Genomic DNA, 21,009 nt, shown 5'->3' with positions numbered 1-21,009 from the left:
AACAATATTTTTTGCAAGGTTCATTTGTTTTGTCCCTAATGATTCACCCATGGCAAGCGAAACAGCAAACCGAAAATCCTTTTAAAATCAACTGTTCTATAGCTTATAGGTACACCCCAAGAATCGGAAAAGAAAAGTCATGAATACCAGAAAGAGTAAAAGCAGAAGGGAGTGTAAGTGTGCCTTGAGGAGCTTATTTCCAATTTACTTATAAAAACACTTGTATAAATATTTGAAAAAACTAATTAAAAATAGTTTATAATCAATTCAAAACTTGTTTTTAATTTTTGCCTACAATAACTTACATAAAAATAACATAATTATATCTCTTCTTTGATTTTTAAGCACTTATTCATAAATGCTTACATGATAAACAGTTTTTTAATAATTTTTTGCAAGATAAACAGTAATTTTAATAACAGATGAATCAAGTTGTTGTTTACTCGAACACAACCCGTATCCAAAATACATGAAAAGTGATAGCAAGCAATCCAAACACCCTCTTGACAGAACACATCCGGTTCTTATCTTTGGCCATTGTAAAATCCTTGTGCTTTTTCAAAAAAACAGTATTTAAAAATAAATAAAAAACAGCTTTGCAATGTACTGGCAGAGTTCCATATTGAAGTTCAACAAAAATGAATGTTATATACAATATATTTGACGACGTATTATGACTCTACATGCATTTCAGAGCAAAGAAAGGGTAATAGACGCCCTAAGAAGAGCAAACATTGCAACTCTTCATACAGCTTCCTTTTACTCCTTCACCACCAACCATATAAAGTGGATTCTTCTCACATTCACCTACTTTAGCCCACCTAGGGCAATTCTCATTCTCATCAACACAGTCTCCACTATCCACTTGCTTGATTGGTTTTTGAAAGTCACTGACGTGAATCCACTTGGTTGCAGACCACTTCTCTCCCTCAATGACTGGACAGCTTCCATGCAAGCTCTTATTATCTGTACTTGCATCCAGATGGAGACTGAAGAACAACAAGGCATCACCCTTCCGAGGTTTTACTAAAATGGCAGAAACAGAAAGGGTTAGAATTTAGATCCTTGGTCATAAAACAAGAGAGGAATGCAGGTGGTTACATTGCATAAGTAGGCGAGAGACTAAAATAATAGTAAAGATACGTTTGGTTCATTTAGTACCAGAAGACCATTGAATTCTTAGTGTGTTATAACTTATTATAGGATCAATAATCACATAGCAAAATTTTTGGCAAGAGAAAGACGTCTCTAGTCTCAACAAAGCATAACCAATATGATTTTAACCAATTTAGTAAATACCAAATGAAGCAAATAAGAAAAAAAAACTAAGTTAAAATAATTGGTGAAATATTCATTTGCCCTGCCTATTTCAATTTTGACTGAGAAAGGACCCAATTGAGTTTTAATATATGTTGAAATTATAAGGCTTAGGTAGAGAAAATAAAATATACTAAAACTACTAATCCAACGAGTCATGAGGGTTTGGGGAGTATACTATGGGGGGGAGGGGGGGGAGGGAGGAAGGGGAGCTAGTTACTGGTCTGGAAGAGAGAGTCAACGGGTAGAGCCGGAGAGGAGTGGTGAAACTTTCGGGACAAATTTCTGCCTGGGAATAGAGAGCACCTTTCTACCATTTTTGTCCATTTTATTGCTTGTATTTTTCCTCTAAGAATAAAGAGGAACTCACTAGTAGTAGTGAGTGAGCCTTCCTCCATATATCCATACATAAAGAAGCATTACAGCAGTCATGGGTGTTCAACAAATGGCCTTGTGATCATCTTAGGGTTTCAAATGTTTTCAGAAGTAAACCAACCCAACTCACTTTTATTCATTTTAGTTTTGAGAAGTAATTTTAAGTTATGCTTGAGTTTTGAGAACAATTTTCAAAAACAGAAAAACACAAAATCCGACCAAACAGAGTTACAGACCCCTAGCTGTTAAAAAAAAGAATAAATTATAAAATTTGACTTAAATTAATACCTAATGCATAACATAATAATATTTTCGTATTGATATAATTTGTTGGAAACATATATTGTCAAACATCATTTAATCTTATCTATGCTCAATGTCGGAATTTTATACAATTTGTCCAAATTTAAGAAGTCATGGATTGGCTTACTCAAATATTTAGCCAAGTTAAACATTAGCATCTCCAGATGTTTTTGTAACATCATCTTACCAAGAAGGAGAAAGCGAAATTTTGCACACAAGATATTATGCACTAGAGACTTGAAGGGATGTTTCTTTGATATAGTTCAAAATAACAATAATCTAATGTCAATATATTAAAGACTGCTAATAGTTTGTAAGAGCATACTATATATACCTGCATATCCTTTGTGAGCACATTCAGACCAGCTCTCATCTTTTGGCTGCAACAACTTTGCCTGAAAAGGCAAAACAAATTAATCATGATTTTATTTTTCTTTTTTTCTTTTTGATTGAGGGGAGAGAGCTAGGGTTTACTTTAAGAGGAAGCATCAGAGAATCAAAGCCATGAGAAAATCTTTACCTTGGCATTGGGAAAAATTGTTTCCCCGCCCTTCTCAACATCAGACAAATACATCAATACAGTGGCAATCCGATGGCCACCCATAACTTGATTAGCTTTGTCATGGAAGTAATCAAAATGTGGTTCGTACTTCTGACCATTCTCATAGTGCAATATTTGCATCGACTCACCATTCTCTGATGCAATAGAGACACATTTAAATTGAAGCAAAGAAAACCAAATACTGAAATGGATCAAATAACGATATCATCTACTAACCTATAGGAAGGAATGTCCATGCAGCAATTCTGGCTTCAATACCAGCAACTATTTCATCCTTAAAGATTAAATATAGAAGAAAGAGGAAATCAATAACTAAAAGCAAGTGTCACAAAGCTTTCTTAGTAAAAAAAAAAATCAGCTCATGACAGTGTGGTTACTTTGTCATAAGAAATTCTAATGAAAGTTTGCCTAATTTTCCCAAAAGTCAGTAGTAGATGATTCTGAGAGAAGCAATCTAGATATAAATGCTACATTTAAAAATATATGAGCCATCTCAACCCCTGACCCAAATCACTGGCTAGTTTTTCTTTCAAGCAACTCTTGGGCTCTGCACACTTTGCTTTGTAGTCTTTTCTTTTTATCTCTCTGTTTGTTCCCTCTGAATCTCAATCTCATGATTTGTGCTCAATAACTTCAAAGGAAATATTTGGACAAGAGAAAGAATTATTTACTCTTTTCTATATAATGCCCTGACAAAGTAAACCATTAGCCTTTTGATAACAGTGCACTGTGGTACTGACAGTGTCTGCCCTCCATACATGCACACATTTGAATGCAAGATTCAATCCTTGCCACAACAACAATGAATCTCATTAACTATTGAGCAGATATAACCAGGTTTTCATTGCCTAATGGCGCCATTATGGTTTTATAATAAATTTTGGATAGTGAAGGTCCGGTAGAATAGCACCAATTGAGGCAGTGAACACCTAACAGCCATAGGTGTCAGATAAATAACTGAGTGTTTTGTTTTATTTTTGGATGAAGAAACATATTGGAGCAAGTGAAAGAATCCATAAATTGAGGAAAACATATATTCAGTAACTATAAAATTAAAGCGAGAATAAAGGAGAAATCTACGAAGTGGTCGATTTCATTTCTAGCATTGAAATGCAATTTACTCATCACTCTATTAGCAAGAGCAAGAGAGAGCAAAACAGGCCTTGGATCCAAGAACAAGCTGCTTCAGCTTAAATTGGCTGAAGGAAGGCCCCTTGAGACTAATGTAGTACCTTCCTAGATTCTAAAAGTTTCAGCAAAGAAAATTAAACAACAAGGCTGATGATACCTTATTCCTGAACATTTTTCCAAGTTTCTCTCCAAAAATTGCAAAGCAAAGACATGAAGAACTATCCTGAACTCAAGGATTCTTTGACAGCTTCAGAATGTGTAGGACAAAACAATATATGAACAGTCCTTATTTACCTATTAACTTTTGATTTGATGCATCTTCACTTTATTGCTAATTATAATTCAATCCACATTTTGCATACATTTCCATTCAACTTACTCAAGTCACTCGTCTATCTTTACTTATTTTCCCAAGGATCAATCAAACTCACAAAATTATTTATAAACTCCAAACTAATTTCTAGTACATTTCTCACCATCAAGCACCATCAAATAAACATGCCTATACAGGGAAGATGACAAGAGCCATGTGTTCCAATAAAAGCACAATCCAAAAAAATAAAAAATAAGAACATCCCCAACCATACTTCTCTATATGCTACATAATTAATCATAATCAAATGAAGAACTTAAAGGTTTTCACACAAGCATAAAGTAAATCATCTTTGATTCATCATACCTGTGCCTTGTTGAGAAACATCCCAGAACTCGTTCTGACTTCACTCATTATGCTTTTACCAGACTCGTTATCTGCCACCATAGACTTCTCCAGCTTGTCCTTGGCCTAATATCACAAACATTCAGACATAGAACATAATATAATATATAAAACCCCATAAAAGATCTCCCTTAAACCCAATGCTAAAGGTTTCAAAATGTAGTAGTGATTATCGCGATCCTTAATACAGGAAATTGTGACAAATACGACCTATGCAACCACAACATAATTGCAGTCGCAAAGACCCCAAAAACCTTGATCACGGTTTTAAAAACAGTCTGTGACCGCGATTTTGACTGCAACATTAAGGTTTTTGGGGTGTCTATGACTTCAGGGTAACAGCAATTGTGGCATCATTGACCACAATTTCCTACCATATCAAGGATCACCTTAAAACTGAGGCGACTGTGGCCGCAATTTTAAAACCTTGACCTTGTGTTGCAGCCAAAATCCCAGTTTTCAGAACCTTGATTGGCTAACATTAATCATAAACATCAAACATGAAGGAAAAAAAATCTAACCAGAGTTATCAAATGATCACATTCTTCATCGGATAAAAAGCCCTTGTAGAGAAAAGCCCTGCATAGCATAATTCACAAAACAAACAAAAAAATTAACAAAAAAAAAAAAACAAAGCGACCACCCATTTGTCTAAAGAGAAGAAAAGGTCAAACCTGGGACTCCACGAGAGCTGAGTGACCCGTGTGGGATCAAACTTCACTGAAGAGCCTCCTCTGTTCAACCTAAGCACCGATCCATGCCTGAAAAAACCAACACAAACAAATCAAAAACAAACAAAAGGTCAAATTTTGCATGCCTTCGCCAACAGAGAGAGAGAGAGAGAAAAAGGGGGCAAAAGGGTGTGCGGTATTATCGTCATTACGTGGCCTTGGCGTCTTGGTCCAAACCGGGCAATCGAATTGATGAAACAGAGATCTCGAAACAGAGGAAACAGAGGAAGAGCGAAACCAAATGGCGAGAAACCATGGTGAGAGGTTTTTCGGTGGCGAATCTCAGACTGATTGTGTTGTAATTGGAAGAGAAAAAGAGAGTGTGTGTGAGAAAATGGGGTTGGAGATTTATGTTTTAAAATTTTGGTTTGTCGTTTTTGGCAGTGATGAAGAAGATTCAATGAAACGCCCACTGGTTTTGAGAGATGTCTGTTTCTGATGTGCGCTTAAACCCACCTTCTCGAACATTCACTTACCGCGTCAACACGGAAAAACAGAGACAGTGGATGTCCTTGTTTTTTAGATTGCCCCATTTTCAAGGAAATTTTTAGTCCAAACATAAATGTGACACCTCTCTCAAATATGCTACGGGAGATCGGTATATACATATCTTTGAATATAAAAATTATATCTTAGATTTATAAGGAATAATTTAAATTATGATAAGATTATTTTTAATTATTTATAATTTATTTTAAAAATTATTAGAATCCAATTAAAAATAAAAATAATAACAATTTGAAAAGATAAATAATTAAAAATATAAATTTTTTTTTGATAAATTGTGTGAATAGTATGTAACATATATCTCTAAAGAAAGTTAATATTAAAATTGTCTAACGGGAAGAGTGAAAGTCTCACTTTTTTTACTTTTCAAATTGTGTATAGATTTATTTAGTTAAAGATTGAAATTAGAATGTATAAGTAAATTTTATTCTCATAAAATTAGATTTAAATATAATTTTTAACCTTTATTTTTTAAAATATATAATTTTAGTATTTCTATTTTAAAATAGAGATATATAATTCTCATTTTTTAAAATTCTTAATTTTCATCTTTTATTTTAAAATAAAGATATTTAATCTTTCATTTTTATAAGATTTGCAATTTTAATCTTTTTGTCAAACTAAAAATGTTGACCATCAATAGATTAACATTGATTATGGCATGAATTAAATAAATTATCTCATTCCACATCGTTAAATTTGTAGAACTTTTCAAATTACACAAGGTTAATTTGTTACTGATCAAACTTTTCAAATTTATAGAAGAATCAAAATAGCATATTTTACAAAATTGGAGAACTAAATATCTCTATTTTAAAATATAGAGACTAAAATTACATATTTTAAAAAATAGGAGAACTAAATGTCTCTATTATAAAATAAGAAGATCAAAGTTATAAATTTAAAAAATAAAAAGATCAAAATTACATTTAACCCAATAATTATTACTTTAAAGAGTCTATTTTTTCTCTAGTTAAGGCCCGATAGCCTTAATAAAGGAATTCTCATTAAAAAATTGTATTATTCTTTTTTTGACTTCTCAATTTTGAATTAAAATGATAATTCATGGTTGTAAATATCAAGGAATAATGTTAGTGTCATTGCACTCTTATTAGCATTGGACTTCTCAATTATACTAGATAGATAATCCTACCCACCAAATATCAAAATAACAAAGTACCAAAATAAGATACAACTTATCATTAAGCTTAGAGCAAGTCTTAGAAAGGCTCAAACCCTCCTCCTCTCAGTAGGTAGAGTACAACCATTCATCAAGTTTGAACATGAGACTTTGCTTAAGAAGATTTCATAACTTTTTGATACATATTACAAACTTATTATAAAAAGAAGTACACTATAATAACATACTATAATGATTATAAATTTAAAATAATACTAGTTACATAATGTTAAACGTCCATTAAATAAAATTAATATAGTTATAATATGTGATTTGATTTGATTTTTATAACAATATCTAGAAACCGAATCAAACCGCAAAAAGTATGGATTTCTTTTATATTTTTTTTGTGGTTTTTTTAGATTTTTTGGATTCATTTGACAATTTACAGCGGTATGATTTTGAACACCTCTAGGCTACATCAGTTCATACCAGTTCAATAACAAGCTCAAATCAATCCCAGTCAAACTGGTTGGGTTAGATTGATTTTAAAAACTATGATTGATGTTTATTAGAATATTACATTGTTTTAAAGATCTCAACAAAAATTATTAAATTACGCATTAAAGATAACTTGCAAGATTCAAATTCTTAAACACATAAATATCTTTAAAATGTTTCAATTACATAAACAGATAAACTCCTTTATTTAGAAAAAAATGTTAGAACTAAAAATATGAAATTTGTCATCTTTTTCTTAACACATTAAAAAAGGAAACAAAATCATATACAATTGTTTTGTATTATTTATTATTTACTGTAACATGTTAAATACATGAACTCTTTTAAATTTTTTTCTCAACACTCTAAATTAGAAGATTTATTGTATTAATTTGTCTAAAACAAAATTCATATAATAAATAATACAAAAAATATCAACAAATTTGGTCTTTTCTAAATAATAATGGTTTTTTTCTTTTTGGGACATGATTTTGAACATTTTATTAACTAATTTGAAAGGTAAAACTTATCTCATTAGATTCACCGACATGAAAATATGAATCCAATCGAACCAAAAAATGTCATAAACATAATGAAAATTGCATAAAAAAATGAATATCACAAGCAATTAAAAAAGAATATTAATTTTTTTTAATCTTTCGATTGCTCATTGATTTCTTTTTTAAAGTGATTTTTATCATATTTACAACCCTTTTGATTTAAACATCCGTTGAATTCAATAATTTTTATGTACGTAAATCTAATGAGACAAATCTCACATCTCAAATCAATAAAAAAGTTGAAAATTGTATTCCAAAATAAAAAATGCTCATTATTTTGGAAGAAACAAATTAAACTAAAATTAAAAGATAAACCACCAAATTAAAATTTTCAAAAGATAAAAAATTAAATTAAACATAAATAAAAAAGATAAAGGTCAAAAAATATCTTACCCTATTGAATATTAAACAACTTTAAATTTAACACCTTCATAGGTACTATTGTAAATTTGTATGTAAATATCATGTATATTTTTAAATTAAAAATCTCAAAAAATTATCATAACGAAAAGGTAAACACCTCAAATGTTGGTACCCAGGGTACCTAATAAGCCTAAAACAATAATTCATTATAAAGAGACAATTCAATGTAAACAAAAAATTGTCTCACTTAAGAAGAGTTTAACCATAATGTACAAAATATTAAATATGAAAGTACAATTATTAAACCCTAATTTGAGTTGTTATATTTGAATAAAGTTCTCCAAATTTGCAGTCTTGAATATTCTGCTTGGTGTTGCCGTAGCAGCTCGGCTAAAGGCCAATTTGTCCTTTGTGTAGCTTTGTGCTGATCAAATATAAATAATAAAGTTAACAAAAACTATATCACTCATTTATTTTTATGTAGTTAATATTAAGATTTTGTTTACATCTTAGCCTTTCACTTGATATATATGTAATATAATTGTTTCATATATATAATATTTATAATCCTAATCATAAAAACTTAAAGATAACAATACAATAATTTCATCAAGGACTTCCATATTGCCTAATAGGCATTATCGTGATTCAACTTTTAAACTAGAAGAATGGTGCAATAGGTAGCAAACAAGGCCACTTAATCATAGAAGTTTTTATGAATACATATGAAATTTTGAGTCAATAAAGAGAGTGTATTTAATATATTTGTCTTACTTTCCAGCAAGAAGCATGGATGAGAAAAAAGGATTGGTGTTAGGGCAAGTGACTATGTCTCGTAACATTTCCTCCATCATTTCTGTCATAACAACTCACTGATATCATGGCTATCAAACTCTCGAGTTAACTCTTTAATTCTTACAAGTTTACAAGTCTAATTGTCTTTTAAGAGTTGACTCTTGAGTAAATTTTTTTTTAGTAAACTTTAGGTAAACTTTGTAAACCCTAAGTAAATTTAATAGACTTTCTCGAGTTTATCATCAAATCAACGATTTAGTAAGTTAAAAAAAATTAGACCAAAATATTTATAGTCCTAATCTCATATTTATTACCTTTATTAATATTAAATCCTTATTCTCTAATAACATCAAACTACTCTCAATGAAAATGTTTTACCACTACTATAACTTTTACAAATTATTATCTAGTAGTAATGTATTATTAATACATTTGATTATTTAAATATTCTGAACTTTATGATTTATTATTTTATTTTATTATATTGTTGAAATATTTAATTAGTATGTTATTAATAGATATTTTATTATTATTTTTATATGAAATCGACTCTTACAAGACTACCAATGGAGTCTATAAAACTCTTACAAGTTTGATAACCTTGACTGATACTAGAAATAATAGTAGAGCCTCACATTCTCAGGTTGGGAACCTAATTGAAGATGGATGCAGTGATCTTGTGCTTGTTACGGAGGTAATCCTTGTGGTTTGGCAAAAATGGAGGAATATTGAGTGAGAGAGTGGTCATTTCGCTTGGGAAGAGATGAAGTATCCAAGTCCCCGCTTGAAATAGAGTGTGACACCTCATATTCCAAAGGTAATAATGTGACAGAATGCATGGACTCAACTATGCCAATAAACAAGTATCGACATAACTGCGCATAAAGGCTTGGGTAGAAAGTGTGGGTGATGAAACTATTAAAGTAATTGATTGATTATGGTATGAAAATTGAATAGAAGGAATCAAGAAATCTGAGAGGAAGGTGCCCAAAGTTTGTAGCCAATGAACCCTAAAGACGAGGTTTGCGCCATGAATAAGCAATATATAGCAGGGAATATGGAAAACTTTGTGAGTCATTACTATTGGAACATTGGAGCCATAACCAGCAAATTGAATAGATTCCCCGTTGACGACAATCACTGAAAATGGGTTAATAGCCACCACAGAAAGTGCCAAAAGCTCTCCAATTTTTTGCTCTAAAATGTTCTGGGAGCTGCCAAAATCAATGAGGATTGTGAATATTCTTCTCCTGAATACGATCACTGATGCGTAAAGTGTGAGGAGAGGGAGGTTCGCATAACACCACCGGTGATAGATGGAAATGCTCATCACTAGAATGTGTCTGCAAAATTAGTAATGGTTAAGGCTGGGGAAGGTTTTGTGTCAACAGGTCCAGGACCCAGTAATGGAAAGGGGAAATCATCACATGAATCATCTTCATGCAACAACTACAAAAATTGCTTACGTTTACAATGAGGTCCGGGGTAGAACTTTTCGTTGCAATTAAAACATAAACCCTTGGCACGACATTTTTCCATTACAGCAGAATTGACACGACAAATTGGAACAGACGAAGGTGCAGTAGGCGTGCCTAATATGGATGGTGATATTGTTGCCTGCTATTAAGGAGATGGGGGATAGGATTTGGAAAATTTAGATCGAGATTCATGAATTTTGTCTTTGACCAGACGAGCCAAACCATTGGCTTTAGCTAATGAAGTGGAATGATACATTGTTAATTCTGTTGGAATCTTAGTACATATACCTAACATAAAACAAATGAGCAAGGAGTCAGGGTTCATACCATCCACTCGTTTGAAAGATTTTCAAATTGTTGTTAATATTCAGTAATGATTCATGTTTGTTGATTGTTGAAGCTTGAAGAGAATCACTAATGAAGGTCCAAATCTTAGTACATAGACCTACCATAAAACAAATGAGCAAGGAGTCAGGGTTCAACCATCCACTCTGTTTGAAAGATTTTCAGATTGTAGTTGATATTCAGTAATGGTTCATGTTGTTTGAAAGATTTTCAAATTGTTGTTGATATTCAGTAATGGTTCATGTTTGTTGAAGCTTTAAGAGAATAGCATGATGATTCACAAATGAAGGTCCAAATCTTGAACCATTCCAATGTCTGACCTTACATGAAGAAAGACACTAAGGCTAGAGACATGGTGATAAAGAGGATCCCACTAATAAAAGAATTGATTTTAACAAATATTTATTTTATTCAGGAACTTCAAAACTCAGGCCTCCTATGCATGTAATCCTTCAATCATTCGCAATGTGTTTTTTTTCTTTGAGGCCTTTGGTTATTGAGCTCAATCTGGTTCTTTGGTCCACCAACAGAAGCTACAGTAACAGTGTTGGGCTCCTATGCACCAGGTTAGTAACTCTTGGGTCAATCATATTGTTGGTGCTAGGCCATGACTCTGCTTGTTCGGTCAAAGAGCTCGTGGTGGCTCATCATCAACTTTTGTTCACTTTATTTATACTAATGAGATTTTGATTTTTGGTTTAAATATGAACTTCTGTTTTGGACAAATTTGAAAATTAGAGTAGATAAAATTGCACTGATTTATATCAACTTGGTATGACTTGTAAATTGAAATGAGATTAAATACACAATGTTTAGCATTTGTAAATTATTGTTTGCTGATTAAATTTATCCTTATGATGTGCGAGTAAATGTAAATTTCAAAGTTTTTTCCCAGACGTACAGTGTTCTAAGGTTAAAGAGGGTAATTAAAATTTATACATCCATTACGATTTCAATATTTTGCATACTTCCTTGATTATAACTGGCTTCCATTTGTATAGCATGATGGGATTTTAGTCTTTGTTAGTATGGAAAATTTGCCGTATTGATAGAGTGAACAAAGTTAACAACGATACTCACAATGATCAGAATATAAAAAAATCAATGAAATCATCCAAATTCAAATCACATTTCCTTTAAAATAGACAAAGAAATTAAACAGGATAAAAAAATGAAATCTATTAACAAGACCATAAAAAAATATCCCAAGATACATTGACCTCTAGACAGATATTATTATTTATAATCTATTTTGATCATGACAAATAAGGTGTATTAAAAATTATTTGGAGAGAAATAATAAAAATGTACATAACGTTTGAGAACGTGGCTCAGACAACTATAAACAAATCTAATCCCAGACCTTGCAGTAGCGAAGGTCTCATAGAGCTGGGATTATATTTGTCATCACTTACCACACAAAAAAGGCATAAAACAAGCAATTTAAAGGTGGACTTTTACCAACTAATTTTGGCGCTTGTATGTTTAGTTTACTTCCTATTGTTGTGGTGAGTGGAAAGTGTCACTAGCGAACTCCATGCTAACACATAAAAATTTACGGATTATTCCAATTAGAATTTGATTTCCATACGCCTCAAATCATAACCTAAACGAAAAAAAAAATTGATAACAACTCCAGCAAAGTGATCAGAGAACTTTGACTCATTTGAAATAAGGAATCCATATCATGCCCTATTGTCTTTCACTCGTCTTTTTCTTACAGAAACATTAGCTAAAACAAAACAAAGCATGTTTTGCATGAGACCACAGTGAACATTTCGTGAAATGCAGTTCCTCTAAATTTCCAGTGATTACTTTGCCTCAAGAGGAAGAAGCTGTTGTTCTTGTTATTAAGAGCATGAAAACCTTAGCAAAATAATGAACTCATTCAAAATGATTATGAAAAATAAATGCCAAAATATTTTCTTAGCACGAACTCCCCTAGCCATTAACATTCATTACATTAACTAAAAAAACAAATAAGTTAAACAAATTTTCAAATTGGAGAACAAGTTCAAAACTTTGTTTCTAAAAGCTACAAAAAAAAAAGGAATGTAATGTTCGTCTCATGGCCAGTCCCAAATGGTAAAGGCGGCGACGCCGCTCCATAAGGCGATGGAATATGAGACTGCACCGGCGGAGATGCCACCCATGAGGGAGGCGCCGTCGACACCTTGAGCATTGATTTATGACGGTTACTTGAGAAATATGCAAACACAAATAATAAGTTTGCTCTCAATAAAAAGCATGAGACTCCTTCTAAGAGACCTCCCGTCAATACAAAATATAACTACTACATTTAAAAAATCACAAGCCCAATAATAAATAAGTTGTAAATTCTGCTCAGTAACAGAATTGATATTCTCATTGATTTGAAAATCTCTGAAGTCTGACATGTGAATTTGATTCTAATTCGTCACCGCAGAACCACAACACAAAAATCTAAACCTAACACAATCAAACAAATTCGAGCCTAATTTCCAATGGAAAATATCTAACTGAGTACAACCTTCGTGGCAGAGGCTCTCATCTATGATGATATCTCTACTCACATATTGAGTCGGAATAGCGTATACTGCAACAATGGCAGAAAATCACTGAGCCAAAGCCACGCAAAAATTAAGCTAAAATTAAGAAATTTAAAAATTAAATATTAAAAAAAATTATCTGCGATTGGAGATCAGAAATTGGTAAGGGTTGTCGGTCACGGTGATTCAGAAACACGGACCAATGTAATAATCATCATCTCTCTTCGCTATTTTTTCTAATCAAACTCTCTAACCCAAAAAATCGAAAACAAATTCAAAAAATGAAAACGGAAAGAAATTGTAAATTAATTTCAAACATCAAAAGAAGAGGGAGAGCAGAACTAATCATCAGAGACTTAAATACTAGGAATCATGGAACGAATCCAATCATATTGTTGCAGTTTTTTTCTCATCATATGATCGATATAACAAAGAAAAAACAACGAAGAAGAAAGCGAAGATTCAGAAAAAGAGAGAACCTAATCGAACCGAAGGGAAATAGAACAACAAAGTAGGCAAAATCCTTTGATGCAGATGGAAGAGGCGCAAGATAGACACAAAGGGAGAGTAACACTTGCTGCGCGTATTTATAAACAAGCGGAGTTGGAACGGTGAACTATCTAGAACTCAGAAACCCTAGAATTGAAAGGAGGGAGAAGAATGGGCCGGGTCCTTATCGATTTGGGCCTTTTCCTTAATCTGTTTCTTCATTATGTTGGATTTTATTTAATTAATAATCCATTTTCAAACATGGATAAGCTGTGTAGAGTTGTTTCAGCTTAAGATCTTCCACAACGGACTGCTTCGGAAGCAATGTGATCGGATAGCAACTCCTGATATTGCAACATTCAGATGAGTGTTTCGACGGCAACAGTGGTTTCGTGAAGCAACGTTACTTTGCCCGTAAAATTAAAACAAAACAAGTATTATTATAATGCTATTTCATTTCAACGGCTAAATTAATATTAATTAGTGCAAAAATATTGTTGGCATTGAATATATTTTTTTACAATATAAATAAACTGTAATTCAATATTTACACGATCAAAACCTCTCAAATTTATCTAGTTTTTATTCTCAAAAAATTCCCCACTTATATTTTTATTTGTTTTTATTTAATGGATCCAAACCAAAATTCATTTCATATGAGTCCGGAGTTAAATTTAAGGTCAAATAATCAACAAAATTTTTCAAATTTATCCAACCCACAAAATAATCCTAACATGACTAATTTTTAGTATCTCCCATTTAATTCATGTCAATTTTATATGTTTCAATCACTTTTCATGGACCAAAGGTCTTCAATGGATACTAGTGGCAACCAATGAATACTTTGCGTCTGAGTTTCAAATTCCAGCATTTTGCACCCAAGTTAAGTTGGATAATAATGTGATCAATGAAGGAGAAGGAGGATAGCCAAAAGAAGCTTTTGAAACAAAACAAAGATAATACTTCTTTGCAAAGGAAGATAACTTTTTCAGGAAGAAGCATTTCTCACCGACGCATGACTAAATGTTTCCAAGAATCCGATTGTGGGGGTAAACAAAAAAAAGATAACTTTTTCAGTAAAAATTATAATAATTTTTGTGAGTAACATTTGGAGCCAAAAGAAGTGTCACAACTAAAATATCGATGGCAAAGGAACAACAGAAGCTGTCGCAAATTTTTTGCGGGCTACAAACATGTCTGTCAAAGAAATAAGAGTGGTAACTCCGAGTCTAACATCATGAGAGATGCACATGCAATTTATATGCAAGATAAAAAGACAAGTTTCAAATTAGAATATGTATGGTATGTAATGAGGAAGCAACCTAAATGGTTGGTACAATTTGAAGAATCTAGTAAGAGAAAAAAAGATTTTTGCTCCTAGAGCATACTCATCCTCTCCTAATCTGAATAAGTTGTCAAGTTACGAGCCAACATCACCTACCATGGATCATCCAATAGGGACAAAAGCTACAAAGAGGGCCACAAAAGCAAAATCAAAGACAAAATCTTCAAAATTTCTTTATCTCACAGGTATGGAAGAGATAATCAAAACCAAAACAAAAACATTAGAAAATCTTGCATGTGCCAAGCATGAAATCAACAAGGTGAAAATAAAAGGATCACGGTGAGGAACAAAGAGATCGACATGCAAATCCTCTACAGAGATATTGTTGATATGACTGGTGAATTATGTTGGTTATTGTAACTTTTATTAATTATTTAGGTTTCAATTATGTAATTTTTAATTATGTCATTTTTATTAATTATGAAGTTTTAATTATGTCATTTTTATTATGAAACTAGTTATTATTCAAAATTAGTCGTTATTTCATTCACACACAAAAAAGACTAGTCATTATATGAAACTAGTCATTATTTCATTTACAAAAAATATAGCATTATATGAAACTAGTTGTTATTTCATTAAAAAAAAAAAACTAGTTGTTGTAACAAACTAATCGTTATAACTCTCTCTCTCTATTGTCTAATTGTAACAACATTTTCATAAAATCACAATTGTGCAAAAATCTATCAAGTTTTCAGAACTCTATAACTATGCAGTATTTGCTTAAGATGGATTCAAGCGATTCATCTGTTGAAGATAAACTAATTGAAGATTTGGTAAATGATGACTACGAAGAAATCTACATTGGGTTGATGATGGAAAGGCAAGCCAAGTGTGTAGATATTTAAGGATGCATGTCCTAATTATTTTAGCTATGCTTTTGACACACCTACCCCCCATTGGTGAGTTGTGCATCCTCAGATTTATAATAACATTTTGTCCTTATGGATGGGACTCATGGGAGGGGGTGCTGGTGAGCACAAATCTGAGTAGAAATTAAAGTGTTTACACCTACAGCTCTTTGTTCTTGTATGGATTTGTTGGTGGGAATGGAAGTTGGTGCTAGAATCAAATATAATTTGGTATTTGATTCTTAAGGCACTCGCTGTTTGATATATGTTGCTATAAAAGTTGTGTATTGGTTATTGCGTGTTATTGATACCTTTAAAGATACCAAGTGATGCCTAAGCTTCTAATTTATTAGCACTAGCGAATTGTAGCTGCTTGAAAAGTACACATGTATATAAATCTAAAATATAATTTGTATTTAAAAATACTTATTTATTATGAGTTTTCGATATAATGTAAATATCTTCAAAAGTATTTATTTATTATAAATTTTATTTATATAAAATAATCTTTTACATTACACATATTTAAATATTTGTTTGAAGCATATATCTTACTACTCGTCCTGCCTCTCTCAAGTCGTATCCACACTTTTATAAGCATGCATGTAGATAAATAAATACACATAATATGTCAAAATAGTTTAGCTGTTAAGTGGTTTAGTTAACAGTCATTTTTAGAATTAATTGGCATTCTGTTATTCAATAGTTAGCTGATATTTGAAGTTGTATATAAAGCATTGTAACTTACAGAGATTAATAATGACCAATCAACCTAACTACTAAATTACTGAACAAATCCATATAATAAACTCCCAAGAATTGGATGAACTGAGATTTAAGACTCATTGATATTGGCAAACTTTCGCTCGATTTCCCCTTTGGTGGTGATCAGGGCAAACGAAAAAAAAGCCCTTTTAATTTGTTTAACAAAGCTTCTCTGATGCATCTTTTCCAATTCATTTTATTTAATACAATTGTTCATCTTATTACGGTTAGCTTCAACCAAACCATGTTGTATGAATATGTGCATGCAAAAAAATGCAAGAACCAATATTCAAAGCCTAATGCCCAAATCCCATGGAAATAAGTTGTATCCCTCCCTCAGAAAAGCTTTGTAAATCCAAACATCTAAATAAGTTAGCTTCAACCAAACATGTATCAGCTTTCTAGCTAGTAAATCCAAATCCAAAATGGATGAAAAATAATAACGATAAAATGACTTTTTAATCTCTCACAAGTCATAATAACCGTAAATTCAATTTATTACTTTAGAAGCCAAGGAAAGCCACTAAGTCTAAAACTATATTTGAACAGCAGACAATACAAACATTATTTCACCAAGGAGATACTATTGAACTTAACTAATGGACGGTGCCATTCTCTTTCAGCCCTTCACCAGATTTTCCATTAGCATTAACCTCTTGCTCTTTAACTTTCTTCTTGGCCTCCTCAAGAGACTTAACCAGATTCTTCAAGCAAGTCTCAGAATCTTCTACAAATGACTTAGGCATCAGATTCTCAGCAACATCAGCAGGTGTCATATTGATCTTCCCCAACAACTTCTCAATAACAGAAAAAATGTGTGCTACTCAACATCCAAGTAGTTCTTGGCCAGCACCTTGAAAGCCTCATAGCCACAGTATGACATTTCTATGTGCTTGTCCATCCTCCCTCTCCTAATGAGAGCAGGGTCAAGTTTCCCCACAAAGTTTGTTGTGAAAATTGTGATCCTCTCTGAGAATTGGTTGATTTTGACTTTAAAAATGGATTTATAGGGTCTTAAAGCTTAGGGTTAGACTTAAGAATCAATGGATTCAGATGAGTGTAGCCTTAGGAATTGAGAAAACAAGTTTGAAAGTGTTATCAGTAAAAACAGAGGGAGTTATACATTTTCTTCAACTGCATGCTGACAAGTGAGAACGACTCACGCAGATGCGAAGCTGCCATGATGGAGTGGCCTATTTATCACGTCTTTAAGGAATAATCTCATATCTCATATATAATACAAATTCTGCTTATATTGGCCCTAACTTTTCTAAAATGCTAACAAACTGACTACAGTGTCTTTGGTTTCACATTCAACTACGGTTATTTATTGCATCTCAGCCATTTACTTATTTTAATAATTAATAACTAACTTTTCTATAATAATTTTTATCCCTCAATTAACTTTTTTTTATGCATACATGTCACATTTTCCACATATTTTCCTTTTTAATCAGTAGTGGTGTGCCGTGTGCAACAAGAATTACCAAAAACACTCTACTACTGCTGGTCCATTCACTCTTTATAAATACCACAGTCCATCCATTCATTGATCACAACAAAAGAAGAATTACATAACAATTTTTATTTCTCAATTAACATTTTGGTTTTTTTTTTTTACACATACATCACACATTTTCCTTTTTAACCGGCAGTGCTATGCCGTGTGCAACAAGTATTACCAAAAACACTCCACTCTTTATAAATACCACAGTCCATGAATTCATTGATCACAACAAAAGAAAGAAAGAAATATGGTCTCACCCTGGCTCACTTAATGTTTGTGTATGCAATGTATGAGCAATTCTTCGCATACCATCTTCGTACCTATGTCAAAAAATACATACAAAAATTCATAGGCCTTATATACAAATTTCCTTCCGAGTTTTCAGGGGAACGCCTCAAGAGCAGTGAAGCATAATATACTAATATCCGAACCTACCTTATTGCAAACTCATCTCAAACAGCCAACAGGCTCAAAGCTGAGGTGTTGAAGGATAGTCAGATACCACTAGTCCTCAGCATGAACGACAACCAAGAGATCATAGATGAGTTCCAAGGAGTCAAAGTGTGGTGGAGTGCAAATTACAAACTTCCAAGAACACAATCAATTTCATGGCACAGCAACTCGGAAGAAGAGAGGCTCTTACATCCAACATGTGTTGAAAGAAGGCAGGGCTATTAGAGTTCAGAACAGGACACTCAAGCTGTACACCAACAATTCCATCAAAGGTTGGTATGATACAAATGCACCAAGTGGAGCCATGTGAATTTTGAGCACCCTTTGAAGTTCGAGACCCTCGCGATGGACCCTAAGAAGAAGGAGGAGATCCTAAACGACCTTGTTAAGTTCAAGACAGGTGGAGAGTACTATGCTGAAGTTGGGAAGGCTTGGAAGAGAGGGTACTTGCTATATGACCCTCCAGGGACTGGGAAGTCCAGCATGATAGCTGCAATGGCTAATTTCATGAACTATGATATGTATCATCTTGAACTCACTGCAGTGAAGAAAAACACTGAGCTGAGGAAGCTGTTAATCGAAACATGAAGCAAGTCTATTATAGTGATCGAAGACATTGATTGCTCTTTTGATCTTACTGGCCAGAGGAAGAAAAAAGAAAAGGAGGATGAGGAGCAACCAGAGAATCCTATTATGAATGCTGAAGAAGAAGAGAAGGCAAGCAAGGTGACTCTATCAGGGTTGTTGAACTTTACTGATGGGAGTTGGTCAGTGTGCGGGGGAGAGAGGATCGTAATTTTCACAACAAATTTAGTGGAGAAGCTTGATCCTGCTCTCATCAGGAGAGGGAGGATGGACAAGCACATAGAGATGTCATACTGCGGCTATGAGGCTTTCAAGGTGCTAACCAAGAACTACTTGAGAAGTTGTTACTGCTGATGTTGCTGAGAATCTAATGCCTAAGTCAATTCTTGAAGATTCCGAGACTTGCTTGAAGAGTTTGTTTGAGTCTCTTTTGGAGAACAAGAAGAAGACCAAAGAAGAGGAAGCAAAGAAAAAGACCAGGGAGGAAGAGAAAGCGTGGCTGAAGAGAATGAAAAGGAACAGTTAGCTAAAGCGGGAGAGGTTAAAGCAAATGAAAAATCTGGTGAAGGGGTGAAAGGGAATGACACCATCCATTAGTTTAGATTATGATCAATAATATTAATGATATAATAGTTGAAGTATGCTGTTCAGATGTAGTTTTAATGGTTTTTCTTTAGTTTTCTAAGCAACAAATTGACTGGATGGTTATTATGCTTTTTGTTATTGGGTTATGTTGTGGCCAAGCTTATACTTGCACAGGTTGGTCATCTGAACTTTTATTTTAAATTAAGAACGATAAACACTTGGATATGAATGTGTATGTGAAGTGAATATATATATATATATATATATATATATATATATATATATATATATATATATTGGTTACAATGTGTATGTGAATGTGTTAGCCGAGAACATACCTAGCCTAATTGGTTTGTTTCTTTTTGAAAAAATTAATAGAAACATCATTTTATTTGTTACTGAATTTGGACAGAGTTATGAATAATTTTAGGCACTAGTACAATTTTAGGCACTACTTGTTATAAAATTTCTTGTTCTATTTCTCTTTAAAAAATAGATGGCCAAGCTGAAGCTATTTGGTGTCAACATAAACATAATAATCAACCAGAGGGCAAGCAGCAAAAAAGGAAATCAACACGCAAATTCTTCTTCACCTTGGAGCTAGAAACTTTCATGGTTATGTCATTCTCAAACGGGCTTCTGTTGCTGCCCTGAATCTTCAGGATCCAATTGACTTACAGTGATGACATGCTTTTGACGGATCAGAAGAAACACAGACGAAAAGGATCTATATCCAACAGAAAGCTGAAAAGCAGAACCAATTTTGCATGTCCAAAGTGTCCAAATTTGTTGGTAGCTGCCATCAAATGCCTTAAAACCTATCCTTTGGATTCATGAGATTTATAATTGCTTCAACGTGGCTAAGCCTATCCTATGGGGAACGGGGAAAAAAGAGAAATGGGGATTTTTCTCTTTCCATTCCTACATGTACATCCTCATGTAGTTACAAAAAAAGAATCCTCATGATTGTGTACATGTGATTAAGAGTGGTAGAAAAGAATAATTGGTTAGTGTTTCAAAGAAAAGAAATACTTTATGGGCGCCATATGGAAAATTTACATGGCTCAATAACATTTTGCTAAACTTTCAAAGAAT

General features: G+C 32.8%; 1 protein-coding gene, 1 long non-coding RNA gene, 4 other non-coding genes and 2 pseudogenes across 6 annotated transcripts; 1 reads left to right on the top strand and 7 right to left on the bottom strand.

Annotated features, from left to right (window-relative positions):
- Positions 1–438: 438 nt before the first annotated feature.
- On the bottom strand, positions 439–5,679 carry LOC114382472 (probable prolyl 4-hydroxylase 7). The gene is made up of 8 exons (XM_028341919.1): positions 5,290–5,679; positions 5,081–5,167; positions 4,928–4,985; positions 4,368–4,472; positions 2,774–2,831; positions 2,516–2,691; positions 2,330–2,390; positions 439–1,026 (listed from the first exon to the last, which is right to left on the bottom strand). The coding sequence occupies exons 1-8, from the start codon at positions 5,391–5,393 to the stop codon at positions 719–721; spliced, it is 957 nt and encodes a 318-aa protein (XP_028197720.1). The 5' UTR covers positions 5,394–5,679; the 3' UTR covers positions 439–718.
- Positions 5,680–8,351: 2,672 nt separating this feature from the next.
- On the bottom strand, positions 8,352–14,171 carry LOC114382823. Its single transcript, XR_003660294.1, has 3 exons — positions 13,814–14,171; positions 10,789–10,906; positions 8,352–8,612 (listed from the first exon to the last, which is right to left on the bottom strand). It is a non-coding gene; the product is annotated as an uncharacterized LOC114382823 (long non-coding RNA).
- LOC114382845 lies at positions 12,131–12,228 on the bottom strand (annotated as a pseudogene).
- LOC114382841 lies at positions 13,143–13,234 on the bottom strand. Its single transcript, XR_003660303.1, has one exon. It is a non-coding gene; the product is annotated as a small nucleolar RNA R64/Z200 family (small nucleolar RNA).
- LOC114382839 lies at positions 13,328–13,410 on the bottom strand. Its single transcript, XR_003660301.1, has one exon. It is a non-coding gene; the product is annotated as a small nucleolar RNA U54 (small nucleolar RNA).
- LOC114382860 lies at positions 13,483–13,557 on the bottom strand. The gene has a single exon (XR_003660319.1). It is a non-coding gene; the product is annotated as a small nucleolar RNA SNORD18 (small nucleolar RNA).
- Positions 13,678–13,756, bottom strand: LOC114382838. The gene has a single exon (XR_003660300.1). It is a non-coding gene; the product is annotated as a small nucleolar RNA Z199 (small nucleolar RNA).
- A 4,390-nt stretch (positions 14,172–18,561) lies between the features above and the next one.
- On the top strand, positions 18,562–19,855 carry LOC114381638 (annotated as a pseudogene).
- Positions 19,856–21,009: the final 1,154 nt, after the last annotated feature.

Source organism: Glycine soja, chromosome 13 (genome assembly GCF_004193775.1).
Source record: "Glycine soja cultivar W05 chromosome 13, ASM419377v2, whole genome shotgun sequence".
NCBI classification, from domain to species: Eukaryota; Viridiplantae; Streptophyta; class Magnoliopsida; order Fabales; family Fabaceae; genus Glycine; species Glycine soja.
This window is presented reverse-complemented; position numbering and strand designations above follow the sequence as displayed.

Coding starts and splice junctions, on each gene's coding strand:
- LOC114382472 (XM_028341919.1), bottom strand. CDS start 5,393: ATGGTTTCTCGCCATTTGGTTTCGCTCTTCCTCTGTTTCCTCTGTTTC. Junction 5,168..5,289: donor GACCAAGACGCCAAGGCCAC/GTAATGACGATA, acceptor TGGTTTTTTCAG/GCATGGATCGGTGCTTAGGT. Junction 2,832..4,367: donor TGTTTCTCAACAAGGCACAG/GTATGATGAATC, acceptor TTAATCTTTAAG/GATGAAATAGTTGCTGGTAT.